The sequence below is a fragment of the Desmodus rotundus genome, chromosome 2 (genome assembly GCF_022682495.2).
Source record: "Desmodus rotundus isolate HL8 chromosome 2, HLdesRot8A.1, whole genome shotgun sequence".
Taxonomy (NCBI): domain Eukaryota; kingdom Metazoa; phylum Chordata; class Mammalia; order Chiroptera; family Phyllostomidae; genus Desmodus; species Desmodus rotundus.
Window position 1 is genome coordinate 206589671 of NC_071388.1, and position 14188 is coordinate 206603858.

The 14188-nt window shown below is 56.0% G+C and overlaps 1 protein-coding gene across 2 annotated transcripts in view; it reads right to left on the reverse strand.

Moving 5' to 3' along the window:
- Positions 1–14188, reverse strand: part of IQCA1 (IQ motif containing with AAA domain 1) — a 108204-nt gene that overhangs the window by 30135 nt on the left and 63881 nt on the right. For both annotated transcript variants that reach the window (XM_053919247.1, XM_053919246.1), the window contains 4 exons: positions 13962–14063; positions 10052–10113; positions 8305–8387; positions 819–926 (listed from right to left, as the gene is read on the reverse strand). In XM_053919247.1, coding sequence (XP_053775222.1) covers positions 819–926; positions 8305–8387; positions 10052–10113; positions 13962–14063 — 355 coding nt within the window. The remainder of the gene's footprint in view (positions 1–818; positions 927–8304; positions 8388–10051; positions 10114–13961; positions 14064–14188) is intronic.

Below are 14188 nucleotides of genomic sequence, written 5' to 3' on the forward strand. Positions count from 1 at the left end.
ACCACCTGTTTGTTTACGGTGTTTGTTTTATCAGTGCCAAACCCAAGTTCCATGTACGGCCTCCGACATTAAGTTAAAGGAGGAACAAACTATTTCTTGCCAATAGGTTGAAGTTCCTACTTAAGTCCGAGTGCCCAAACTATTCCCATCTCGTTTCAAAGCAAATGAAACAAAAGAAAAGCGATTCCTAGTTCAGAATGGTCATCGGAGCTGCACCTGGCCGGGCTCCTGCCCCGGCCCCGGCCAACTCCGGCCATGTGCAGATTCAAGTGGTGGAAGCAGAAGTGAACAAGAGCAGTGGTGCTCTGTCCCAGAGAGCCTGCCAGCCCAGCCCCGGGCATGCCGAGGGGCTTGCCTCCGTGGTCTGAACGGTCGGTCGTGACCGTGCCTCCCTCCACAGTGAGAGTGGACCTCAGGGAAGCCGGCAGAGCCTCGCTACCGGAGAGCCAGGAAAGACCCTGTCAGTGACTCTGGGAGGGGCCGAGGGACAGCGGCCTGGGTGTGAAGGCGCGCCATAACCCCCGCCCTGGTCTAATGTGATGCGTTCTCATCACAGGTGCTTGCTTTGGCTGTTCTCGCTCCAGATGGCGGCCACAGGACCTTCCATCCGTGGTGTGAAGCAGGTGCTCAGCTGCACCCCCTGGGGTGCCTCTTGGGGTGCTCTGAAGGCACCATCGTGATGGGACTGCCCCCACTCAAAACTCGGGAGGGAGGGGGAAGCCACCGTGCACGACGATGACACCCAGGATGACAAGGTCAAAGCTGGCGCGCGGTGCACCCGGCTTCTGGAAAGGGCACGCAGGGCGCGGGGTCCTTACCTAGCGGCAGGATCCCATACAGGGCGACGAGCTGCCTGACATCCAGGAGGGAAGGCATGGGCTCCACCAACACCTGGCGGAGCGTGGTCCCCAGGTAGCTGTACTCCCCTGGGGAGGAGAAACGGGGGACAGATGAGTGCACACTCCGGTCTGAGCTGCCTGCTTGGGCACCTGCAAACCTAACACGGGACACAAGTTCAGCCGTTCCGAGCAAAGTCAACCGTGGGGCGGAGGGTCAGGGTGGAGGGCACATCTGTTCTCAGAGGAAGGCTTCAGGAAGGACTTCAGGAAGGCTCCCGGTGCAGGAGCCAGCTGGTGTGGTCACCGGGCCTTGGGCCGACTGCTTCGCCTTTCAGAAAATACCCTTTGAACACTGGGCTTGCGGCGAGGAGCAGAGCTCTAGAACGAGGGGCGTGCAGGGAAGACTGCAGTCCAGCGGGCCACGCTTCATTTACATCCCGAGAGACCGTCTAACACACACATGGACTTCAGAACTGAGTTATTCCAGGCCGCCCCGTGGAACCTGTATCGGGGCGGTGAACCCGGGTCTACAAGGCCGTCGTGAGAGGGGAGGGACGTGGGCCTCATTCGGGATAAATAGAAACATCTCCTTTTCAGGGTGATATTCATTTACATTTTTAAAGGCTCGCCACAGGAATAATAAAGAAATAAATCTTCACAGATTTAATTAGAAGGCATCAGAGGGCTTAATTGTAACTAGTCATAATTCTAAAGCGCTATTTTCGAAGTACTTCAGATAAGGTCACCATGGAAAGTAGCCCGGCTGTCTTCATCCGTCAGGAGGAGGGACCCTGACGCGCTCCCAACACCCTCTCTTGATTCGCACCGGAATCTGAAGGAACGATACCAAATGGTCTCTTTTCCTGACTCTGTAACGAGTGCAGTTCTGGCCGAGTTTGATGGTACGTATGTAACACAAATAGATTTGCGTGTGCGTGTAAAAACACTGAAAAACACACTTTGCGTGTATGAAATACTGCAAGCACCAAACGCTTTAAAGCCCGTGCAGATGCTAAGAAAGCTGGAGGTGAAAGCCGCCAGGTGATGCTTGCTGTTTGGCAGTGGGGGGCGGCCTTTCAAAGCCGCTGTGTGGCTGAGTGAAGCCAATGTCAAGGGCGGCGCTGGCAGCAGTGTGAGTGATAGCACAGTGTCTGTCGTGGCTGCCGGTCCCACACTCTCTGCCCAGCAGTCGATAAACCAGACGGTGGCTCATTTTGGCATCGCTAAGCCGGGAGAGGCCCCACGCCGGTGTCAAACCCAGAGCTCACTGCTGCACACACGGCATTGGAGGCGGGGAAAGGGACCCCCATTGCCCTGCGTAACTACAGCCACGTTTGCACCCGATGCACCCTGTCTTCTAGCACCAAACAGACTTTATCTGGACAGATTATGTGAGGCTGAAGAGTGGGGGGTGGTTCGGACGGAGTGGGGGACACACTGGCCGGGGCGTCGGCCAGGTGGCCCGACATCCTGAAAGCCCGGGAGGGCATTCGCCGTCGTCCAGCATGGACGCCACACGCCTGAGCCATCTCCTCAGCCAGAACCCGGGACCCCTCCCTGCGTGAGACCAGCTGCCCCCCAGGGAGGGAGAGGGACACGGAGGGCGAAAGGGTGCTGAGACGGGGGCAGGCAAAGAACCGGGGAGTGTGTTGGGGGTCGGACTGTGTCCCCGTACCCTTCCTCTGCTGAAGTCTTCACCCCCAGCATCTCAGAATGTCACCGGACTGGGAAACGGTGACGCTGCCCTTGTAGTTAGCTAAGACGAGGTCGGTGGGGTGGGTCCTAATCCAATCGGACTGGCGTCCTTTGGGGGAAGGACACAGACACACACAGACAGGGAGAAGGCCCCAGTAGGAGGGACAGAGATCCAGTGACGCGGCAGATGCCAAGGAACGCCAGGGCTGCCAGCAGACCACCAGGGACCAGAGGAGGGAAGTCCTGTGAGGTCAGTTCTGGCCGCGGAGCCCGAGGGCAGCTGGGCACGCAGGCTGGCGGGACCGGGGGTCCGGGCTACAGGGGAGAGAGGGTGCAGCCAAGGAGCTGCTTCTGCCTCGGCCTCTGCGGAAGGAACAGCCCTGCCGACACCTTGACCTTGGACCTGTGGCCTCCAAACCGAGAGGCCCCAAATTTCTGCTGTGTGGGCCCCTCGGCGTGTGGCTGTAACGGCAGCCCCAGCCAACCAATGAAGACGGAGTCGGGTGACTGAGGGGAGCAGGGGCACAAAGGCATGGTCACAGATAATGAGCATGGTAGAGACACATGAGAAAGAAAGGTGGAATCCGCCTCTAATGTTCCCGTCTACCCCACACAGCATTAAAGAGAGAATGCAGATTGGAGCGATTTATTAAAAAAAACCCAACAAAACCCAAAACCTAACTTAAATAAGTCACCCAAAGAAAAGGGGCTGTGAGAGCACAGGAGGCCCCCAGCAGACAGACGGTGCCTGCTGGTCTGTGGCTCCCGTCCCCGCCCCCCTACAAGGACGCCCCCCACCCAAACTGCAGGGACTGCACAAAGCATCATGGGACTCATGCAAGCTGGTTAAAACCCAGGGGTACTGACTTGTTTATAAAAATTTTTTTGACATTAAAAAAATGTTGTTTGCCCTTGAGATTGACTGCCAGTTGATCGATGATGAGCTATGATTTGACCCCTGACTTTTTTCTTCACCCTAGGACATTTTTTAAATTGCTTTTAGAGAGAGAGGAAGGGAGAGCGAGAAACAGCAATGTGAGAAAACTCCTGTTTGCACCCTGACCGGGGATGGAACCTGTGCCCTGACCAGGAGTCGAACCCACTAGCTTTCGGTCACAGGAGGACGCTCCGACCAGCTGGGCCCCACCGGCCAGGACTGCAACACCTGTGCTGAACACAGCTGCCCGGCCTCCAGAACGAGTCAGCAGAGATCCGCTGCAGGCTGACTTTGGTGCCCGGCGCTGCCGCGGCACATGTTCCGGAGCCGCTCGGGGGAGCTGGCCACTCGGGGGAGCTCCGACAGCGACCAACAGGGACGCTGCGGGGTGGCCACGGGCAGACCCACCGGACTCTGGCCCGGGCCGACAACTGTACTGCTGGGGGAAACTGAGGTCAGTGATGCCGCCGCCACTGCCAGGGCAGGGACTCGGGGACCTGTCACCACGCAGGCGGGTGGGGGTGCGCTTACAGGTGTGTAGGACGAACCGCCTCAGGGGTGAGGATCACATCGCTGCACTTGTACCACATCTGTACCTCCTTCCTCCACACACAGGGAGCATTAGCCCCCGAGGACACAAGATCCCACACCGCTCCGGCGTTTCCCATTCGCTCCATCCCGCGTGACACCCTGTGGCATGTCACAGCAAAGCCGGTGCTGTCAGTGCCCCCATGGCGACCGAAATGTGGCTGCTGAAGAGTGTGATGGGAGCCTCATCTTCCCCCACTGTAAGCCACGGGGTCTCCCCACCCCATTACTCTAAAGTCTGGCGTGTTTGTTAAAACGTCTGGCTGTTGGTTAGTTGGAGGGATGGTCTCAGACACAGTGAGGTCTTTCACTGCACGGCTTGCGTCTATGCTCCAGGCAGCGTCTCAGGAACAGCAGTTCTTAGTGTCTGTCTGTCCTTCCTTCTGCCTCCTTTCTCAGGGGCCCGCCGTCTGTAGGGGGCTCTTCTTTGCCGACCCTCAGTCGGAGTCCATTCACGCTTGCTCTTCCTCAACAGTTTCACCTCCTAAAGTTTCCTTCACACTTTATTTCTCTTAAAGCATTATCTGTGGACTTTATCATTATAATTCAGTTTTTTAAAAAATAATTTCCCCTATTACTGACATTCCTTAAGTTTTGCCAACTCATACCTGAATTGCTCTAATTCTATTTTATATATTCTCACATACAAAGTCAATATTCAGAAATCAAAGGCATTTTTGTACACCAACAACAAAATATCAGGAAAAAAATCCCATTTAATATAACAATAAGAAAAATAAAGTACCTAGGAATAAACCTAACCAAGGAGGTAAAAGACCTGTACTCAGAAAACTACACAACACTGAAGAAAGAAATTAAGGAAGACACAAACAAATGGAAGCATGTACCGTGTTCATGGATTGGAAGAATTAACATCATTAAAATGGCCATACTACCCAAAGCGATTTATAGATTCAATGCAATCCCTATTAGAGTACCAATGACATATTCCACAGATATAGAACAAACACTTCAAAAATTTATATGGAACCACAAACGACCCTGAATAGCTGCAGCAACTTTGAGAAAGAGGAACAATGTAGGAGGGATCACAACACCTGATATCAAACTGTATTACGAGGCCACGGTAATCAAAACGGTCTGGTACTGGCATAAAAACAGGCACATGGACCAATGGAACAGAACAGAGAGCCCAGGAATAAACCCAAGTCTCTGTGGTCAATTAATATTTGATGAAGGGGGCAGGAGCATAAAATGGAGCAAAAATAGCCTCTTCAACAAATGGTGTTGGGAGATCTGGACAGCTACGTGCAAAAAAATGAAACTCGATCACCAGCTTACACCATACACAAAAATAAATTCAAGGTGGGAAAAAGACTTAAATATAAGTCGTGGCACCATGAAAGTCCTAGAGGAAAACATAGGCAGGAAAAGCTCAGATATTCTAAATAGCAATATTTTCGCTGATATGTCCCCTAAAGCAAGGGACATAAAGGAAAGAATAACCAAATGGGAGCTCATCAAAGTAAAAATCTCCTGCACGGCTAAAGAAAACATCAGCAAAATGAAAAGGGAACCAACCGTATGGGAAAATGTATTTGCCAATGGTACCTCGGACAAGGGCCTGATCTCCAAAATATATAAGAACTCACACGAGCCCACCCCAGGAAGACAGACAGCCCAATAAACAACGGGCAACGGACAACTTCTGTGACGTTCTCCAGGCACGTTAGCATGGCGTGAAAGTGTGGGCTCCGGTTCTGCCTGCTGTACGGGCGTGTCTTGCTGGGATGTAGATTTCTCCCTACTCTTTCTTTTTCACCGATGAACATTCTCCCTGGCGGAAAGTTATGTGCGATGGCATGCCTTATTTTTAGAAGTTCAGGGTAGCTTTTAAAATGCCAGCGCCTCCTTTCTGTTGTTTTCGTTTCTGTTCGACGCATGCTGGTGGCTTGCGTCCTCAGACGTCCTGGCTCTGTGCCCCTTCCCCAGTCCCCCTGGACCTGCTCTTTGATCTCTAGCGTCCTCGTCCTGTGCGATGGTGACTCTGATCCCGAGAGTGTCCTCCCCGAGTCGGGCCTTCTTGTAAGGGGCCGTGGTCACAGGTCACAGGGGCCGACTGCCCCCCGCCGCCACGTGCGCTCCTATATTACCCCTCGGCGCTCATCTGCGAGTTAGGTGGGCAACCCCCTCCCTGTCCCGCTGTACTTTCCAGGGAGTGCCCCTTCTGTCCCCTGTCCCCGTGGCCTGTACTTTCAGACCTGGGGGCAAACCCTGCCACACAGTCTGGTTTCTGTATTTGCGACCTAGTCGGGCCGCCTTTTCAATGGGGGGATCGGGAAGACCCACCATCACCTTTCAAGCTAAGGGTCTCACCTGGAAAAGGTGAGGGACCATGGGAGAGACCAAAGGGCGTCAGCCCTTGTGGCAGTGTGAATGGTGTCGGCAGACGGGGCCGTTTCCACTGACAGCCACTCTTTGGCGTTGGCCCTGCTCACTGGGGCCTCAGGCAGCTCAAGGGAACTGACCGAGCGATCGCTGAGAAAGTCCAGATGGGCAAGGAATTAAGAAGAAGGTGAGGCATGGGTCCATGAGTTTGCGAGACCGCCGGGTGCCAGGCGCCGCACTAAACAAACACAAGGAGTCCGGTGGCAGACGAGACCTACCCAACGTGGAAGGAGAGCGCAGGCTGGGAGGCGGGGACTCGTCCCACCCACGCGTGCAGAGACAGGGTTCTGTTAAAGACGTTATTTTGTTCATGTTAACAGAATCAACAGTATAATCAAGGGGATCTGGGCAAAAACCCCAGGGCACTTGGACAAGAAACACATAAAATAAACAGAAACCTGAAAAAAGGTCCAATATCTACCCCGGTAAAATTCTTACGCTCTCAGGAAATATGGAGGCCCTTCCGAGGCCTCGAGAAGAAGACGTGCCTTCAGGGGAGTGGCCAAGTGGTCGTTTCTGACCAGAGGGCGGCATCGGCCTTTTCGCTCCCACAGACCTGGCCGGGGAATGTAAACTGAGGAAGAATAAGGTGGAACTGAATCGTAACATAATCACAAACAAAAAGAGACAGGAGTGCCAGAGCCCACGATGAAACCACCAATCCACAGGGAGGGCGGGGAACGTCTCTCCCAGACAAATGGGGTGAACGAATGCAGAAGTGGGGCTGGAAACAGAGGGTCCCCTTCTGACACCCGCCACGCAATGCCCGATGCAGCGAAACCCACCCGCGGGCGCCCACCCCGTCAAGACGGCTGCGCACAGAGCCTCCAGGGTCTCCCAGCGACCCCACCCTCATTACCCACAATTAAAGAGTGGACAATGAAGCTTCACACGTGGGCGAGCTGGGGAACAGCTCCCTCGCGACTAAACTTGTCCCCAGAGACGGGACGAGTGTCACTGTGCGTCCCCAGCATGAAAGGCGGAGGACACGGCATCACCCATGTGGCTCTCCTGGTGCCACTCCGATGCTTGCTGTGAGTCACGTCCTAAGAAAGCCATCGGGCCAAGGCAGCTGAAGCGTGGTCTGCGAGAACTCAGACTGTGTGAAAGGCCAGTACCGGGGAGGACGGAAAGGCCAGCCGTTGTCCTGGGGAGGAGGACGGAAAGGAGGCGGAAAAGATGCGGTCGTCTCGCCTGAGGTTCTCGACGGGATTTGGGTTGGAAAACACCAACAGTGACACCGGACACTGTGAGGACCCCTGGTGAAACCGATTAGCGACTTTGAGTTACCCAGGCGTGACTGCCGTCCTGCGGCTGCACCGGAGAAGGTCCTCGTCCTCTGAGGACGCGCCAGTGAAAACGACACCTGCATTAGGTCGGGGGATGGTGCCGAGTTTCAAGCTTTAACTGGGTTTTCGGGGCATCGTGTTGAGGATGGTGACAACCAGTGTTCCCACTGCCCCCCTCCCAACCACTTCTGCAGCGGCCCCTCCGGAAGGACCCACCCAGAAGGGTCAAGCTGTGGCAGGGCCTACTGCGGTCCCCTCGGCGTGCGTGCGCACACACAACCAAGTCCTTCACTCGGCGCAGACCAGAGAGAACACCCCGGGGACCTGGCCAGGAGGTTCCAAAACCTGCTGCTGGACCCCCGGGCTCACAGCACAGAACGTGTCACGTCAATTCAGACCCAGCAAACACTACCAGCCGCTCTGGGCTGGGTCGGGGGGTGGTCCCAAACACTCATGGGGCACAGTTCCAGCTTCGGGGAACTCTAAGCCCATGGGAGGCCGCACGGGCCACATGCATGCACGGTTCACGGTTCCCCGTGTACCTTACCGATGTAATCCGAGAGGTTGACCTTCAGGGCCTGGACCAGCAGCCCCTCTTCCACCAGCTCCTTGTACAGAGACTCGATGGTTCTGGAAAGGGAGCGGACCGTCAGTGGCGTTGGGGCCAGCCGCCACGTCTGCAGGGTGCCGTCAGCAGCCCGGGCTCGAAGGGCCTCTGCACACAGGCAATGGAATGGGCCGCTGGGGCGTTTCTACAATTGGGGGATAAACTAGGCTTTTCAGGGATAATGCTTCCACGCATCCGTGTGTCCAGCTGACGTCCCCATTAGTAAGTGACGTCTTTGGGCAGCGGAGAGCAGCGGTCACGCCTGCAGCCTGCCCTTCCGTCAGCCTTCACCATGGCACGGACGTGAATCAGCAATTACCCACTAACAGTACCACAAGGAGCCCGCGATTACATATTCAGTCGGCGTCTGCAAGCCGAGGTAGCTCATTAATCCTTCGTGAAATTGCTCTTTCCTTGCAGGCCACCAGCATAAGAGTTTAAGAGCACCATCTATAAAGAACAAAGACTTACGGGGGAAATAATTCTAGAATGAGAGACAGCATCTGAGGCTCTGAGTCTGAGGATCTTCTGGGAGGGCGCTGGGCTTCTCCACAGCGTTTACAGATGTCAGAACCGCTTCTCTAAGAGGCCCTTGGGCGCGCAGCCAGCGCACGGGTAATTGATGGCGACCCAGGTAACACATGGAGACGCTGCCCCGCTGGGGGAGCGGGACCCCCGGTGAAGCTGACTGGGGCTTGGCTTGCAGGAATTCAGACGGGCCAAGTTCACATGTTGTTTGGCACAATCCTATGACATGTTTTGTCTTTTTACCCACTTTTTTTCCTAAGGGCCTTTTTCCTTGGTCCTGCCTGAGTCTTTCTCTCCACTGAAGAATTGTAAATATGACTGTATCTAAAGAGCTCTTTGGCAGTTCCAGGGTCTACGTTAGCATGATTAAAAGACTCTAGAATATCAGATTTGAGCCAAATACCACTGGGATAAATGTTAATTCAATGACCCCGGTCTTTGAGTGCCTGGAATTTTATTCTACCAAAGATATTTGAAGTAGCGCGCTCTCTGCTGAGCATTAAGGAGGTCTTGATTGTGACGGAATTGGGGATAACAGCATCTGACCTTTGTCGAGGAACTCTCAACTGTAGTAGATTAACTTGAATAATTTCTTTAATACAAACACAGAGCATGCACAAAACATTAACATAAAACTGAATATTCTCTAAAATAATCAAAACAGTGTATTAAGAAGCCCCACACACAAACTCCTATTTGGAATCTTTCCAGTGAAATGAACTTTCATATAGGATACATTTTCAACTTTAAAACTACCTTCAACTATTATAGAAATACCGGTTTAAGGTTTCTATTAATTCGATGAAACAGATGTTGTCTCACAGTGTCTCAGTATTTCCTCAAAAGTTGGATCAGGATGATATATTTTAAACAATTTCTTAAGAACCTCATGGGTTTCAAAACCTAAAAAAAGTCACATGAGCTCAGGAGCAGCGGGGCCCCAGTCTGCCCCAGGCTCATCTTCCGGGCGCACCTTCCCCGGAGGGCGCTGCCCTTTGAACAGGCCTGTGCTACCCGCCCCCCCACGACACCCATGGAGGACAGTGGGGGTGCAGCACCGACAGGGCCCCTGCCGGACCAAGGCTGGGGACTCAGGCTGCATCTCCTCTCCTCTCGGGGTGCCCCCCACGCTTCACAGCAGCACAGGCACACTCCTCACCTGTCGGCCGTCAGGTCCCTATCCTCCTTCCTCCCTTTTCTGCCTCTCTTCCCCTTCTTTTTCTGGAAGAAAACAGAAACATCCAACAATTCAGGAAACACTAGGAAGCAAATGAACTGCAGAGGGCGCTGGTGTCTGGTTGCGGTGCAGGGAGCCCGAGGGGGAAGCCGGCTGGGGCGTGTGGACGTGGAGCGGATGGAAACCTGCTTCCATGAATGGAGGCCGTGTCCCCGGGTGGGCCGCGGGTAGGGTCACCAGTGTGGAAGCCGCATGGGCTGCATCCCCGGTGGGCCGGAGCGTTGGGATCCTCCTCCTCTGGCCCCTGCGCCAGGCAGGGCGGAGGGTGAGTGCCGTGCGCTCGGCGGTCAGCCACGCTGGTCCCTGGTGCCCCGTGCCCTCTCGGGAGCATCCGGTCTGAAATCAGGATCCCACAGGGCCAGGCAGCAGCCCACCTCTGCTTCCCAAAGGGCTCTGCCTTCCGAGACTCGGGCAGCTGGGGGAAGGGCTGAGCACATTGCCTTTGCCACCGTGCAGGCTGCCTCTCCACTCTGACGCCACCGTGCACGGCCCACAGGCCCGGTGGAGATTCCTCAGCACCAGCAAGAAGCCCTCCAGCCTGGCCTCTCTCTTCCTTTCTGGGTTCATCTTCTGTGTCAGGTCTCCTCAGGTGGCCCAGGACCCGGGCCCACGGGACAGGCCAGCGGGCCCTTCCCTGACGCTCCACTGTGTCTATCTCTCCTCCGCGTCTTCTACTTCCCCGTTCACTCGTTCTCTCATTTGTCTGCAGTGTCAGTCGTGAACAGTCACGTGTGCCCCATACACGTTAAGGTCTACACAGGACTGCACTGACTTTTACGCGACCACATGCCCACGCCCAGTGAAACTCCCGAACTCCCTCCGCTGCCACCACTCCCCCAGTCCCCGGAGACTCGGCCCACCCACTCTCCCGCACGGAATCGCACCCTGGGGACCCCCTTACCCCTGGCTCCTTTCAGTCGGAATTCGAATGTGGGGTTACGGGTGTGGTCGCACACAGCTATACTTCCCTCATGTTGCTCCACTTTTTACAAACTAGTTTCAAATTCTGAGAGGACGGGGGATGCCCACGCAGCTGTCGGACGCAGTGCGGAGCGGCCCTGGGGGCCTTTGCCGGGCTGCCCCCCAAGGTCGCCGCCTGGACACGCACAGCAGTACTGACCCAGTGCCCCCCCGCCCCCGGGGCCTTCTGTGGTTGCACTCACCTCCCTGCCTCGACCAGCACATCTCCGACCCCTGCACACCCCGTCCTGTGCCAGCGCACTGGCTAAACCTCCCTGGCACAGCTGCCTTGCTCCAGACTCAGGGGAAGGCGGCCTCCTCCCCTGTGGGGTGGACGGTTAGCTGCCGGCATGCGGTGGGTGCTCCTTATTGCGCTCGGCCCCTTGCCCAGTTCTCAGAGACCTGCCGTGAGAGGGCCCTGAGTCACAGCAACCGCGTTCATCTGCGTCGGTGATACAACCATGTGATGTTCTTCTTCTGTAGCCTGTGGACGGAGTTGACGGTGACGGTTTGTTTTCAGATACGGAACTAAGCGTGCCTTCCCGGAACAAGTCCACCTGGCCACAGGTTGTAATTCTCTACGTACGTTGCTGAATTCTACTTGGTACAGTTTCGGAAAGGGCATTGGCATCTGCCTTCACGAAGGACGGTGGCCTTTAGTTCCTTTTTTTGGTGCTGTCTCTGGTCTCTGAACCAGGGTGATGCTAGCTTCGTGGAGTGAGTCAGGAAGGGTTTCCTTCTCTTCTGTCTTCCGGAAGCAACTGTGCAGAAGCGGTGTTAACTACCCTTTAAACACTCGGTAGCAGCCACCAGTGAAACCATCTCGGCCTGGAAATTCTACGGGGGGGGGGGGGGGCTTGTTTCAAAGACACAGTCAAGTTCCTCCGCCGCTCCAGGGCTGCTGGGACGGCCCCTCCCACGATGGGCAGGTTGGTGGTGCGGACAGGAGTGTCACTTGTCACTCTTTCGACGTCTGTAGTGAGCAGTGACTCCCCCGTTCCGTTGCTGATGCCGGTCATTTGTGTCTTCTCCCTTTTTTCTCTGTCAGCCTTACTGGAGGTTTGTTAATTTTATGGATTATTTTCAAAGAGACAGCTCCATTTCATCACCTTTTCTCCATTGCTCTTCGTTTTTTGTTTCACTGGTCTTTGCTTTATTTGTATTGTTTTCTTCTCTCTGCTCTCTTCATTTTTGCTCTTGTTTTTCTAGGTCTTCAAGGTGGGAGCTTGGATGCTTGACCTGGGACGTCCCCTCTTTCTCCGCGGTTGTGGGTGAAGTCCACGCAGGGGCTGCCTGTGGCCCCCCGGCGAGGGGCACAGGAGGGCTCTGCGCCAGTCAGCCAGCTGAGTCACGCCCTCTCCGTGCTGCCTTTGCGCTCTCTGTTCTTTCTCCGCTGTGGTTGGGCGTTCTCGCTGACCTGTCTTCGAGTCCCGCCTGCCGCTGCTGTGCGCATTTCTGACACTGTGTTTTCCACGACAGTGTTCATTTGTTTCCTCAGGTTCTCAGTTTCTGTGGAAATGGGGCAATTTCCCACCTGGACACACTAGCGCTTGGGGAGACTCTGGCTCTCAGGGGCACTGCTGTCCCCGGAACGTTGGGGACCTGAAGGCTCCGTGGTCACAGCGGGAGAGCAGCTCAGGGGAGGCGGCCTCCGAGAGGCAGGGCCGTAGACGCCGTCATGGGGGCACCGGCTGGCGCGTGTGAGTGGGTTAACTTAGGAAGAGGGGTGACCATCGGGAGTCCTACAGACGTCCCCCCGATGGGAAAATCAGCACGGAGCCGCAGTGACTCATTACGCGGTGGCTGGGCGGGCCTGCGGTCAGCACAGGAGCGGCTGGATGCCGTGGGCCGCTACCGATGCCGTCCCGTGCACACAACGGGTGCCTCGGACCCACCGGCCGCAGAGCGGAGGCCCCATTCACGTGCTGGAGTGGCCCACGGCCCTCAGGGGAGCACGTCCACCGGTTTACTCAAGGACATTGTGAGGAGCACAGACGACAGCCAGAGGAAGCGAGACGCAGGGCGGGGTCTGGGAAAGTCCTGACCGCAGGAGCTTCTGTCCCCGGAAAGTTGGGCCACATCACCCTCCTGGCGCGTGGGTGTGCGCACCATCCCGAAAACGCTCCGAAGCCCACCCTGGGGCTTTCTGTGGAGGCTTCCCCACGGCGGTGAGCGCGGTGGCGAAGTCCAGCCCCAGCCAGTCTTCCTCACTAGAGAATGGGAGGCGGGGCTTATAGTCCTGAGCTTCGCACCTCGGCTGGTCTTCCTGGGGCACCGGGCACCCGGGAGCCACCCAGAGTCGCCTCGTCAGGACAACTGGGGCTCAGGTGCTCTTATCACTTAGAGTCTGCGAGGGTTTCTGCAGCTCTGTGCCAGGAGCGGGGGCAGAGACAGCTTCCGTGTTTTCCACGATCTCACAGGGCCTCGCGGGGGGACTGGGGTCCCGCTGGCCACTCCACGGCTCTGTGACATGGATCGGTGGCAATTTAACATTCAAGTCATCCCCCAAGGACCTTGCTCACTGCCAGCGGCCCCATGCCCCCTACCTAGGGGGGCAGATGCGTGAGCATTCGGGGCACCGGCCCTGGCCCCTCTGACAGTCCCCCCCCCCCCCCCGCTGCCCCAGTAGGGCCCGGGTGATACGGATCTGCAAGGGCGAGGGGTTGACTTTATCCCGGCTGTGAGCCCGTCGCCCCAGGGGCCACGTGGTGAGACAGGGACCCTGAGGAAGGGAAGGTGTGTTCCTGTGTTTATGGGCCCGGGGACAGTGGGGGTCAGTCGGGGCAGCGCTGCTGGCCATGCTGCGGGAGCTCGGGCGTGGGTCTGAATCTGTCCTCGGCCTCATCCCTCCCCGAGCTTGCTCACTACTCACATTTTTACCTCCTTTCTTCTTTCTCGCCTTGGCTGGGAGCTCCTTTTCTCTGTTCACAGCTAGCTTTAAGTTTTTCAGCTCCTGTCTCATGAGCTCATCGACCTAGGTGAACACAAGACATGCCTCTTTGAAGTGACTGCATGCCTCGTGTTTTCCACGCGGAGTGTGAACTCGGCTTCTGTTCTGGGTCGGTCACGGGGGGAAACACGAGGCACAGTGACAGCCAG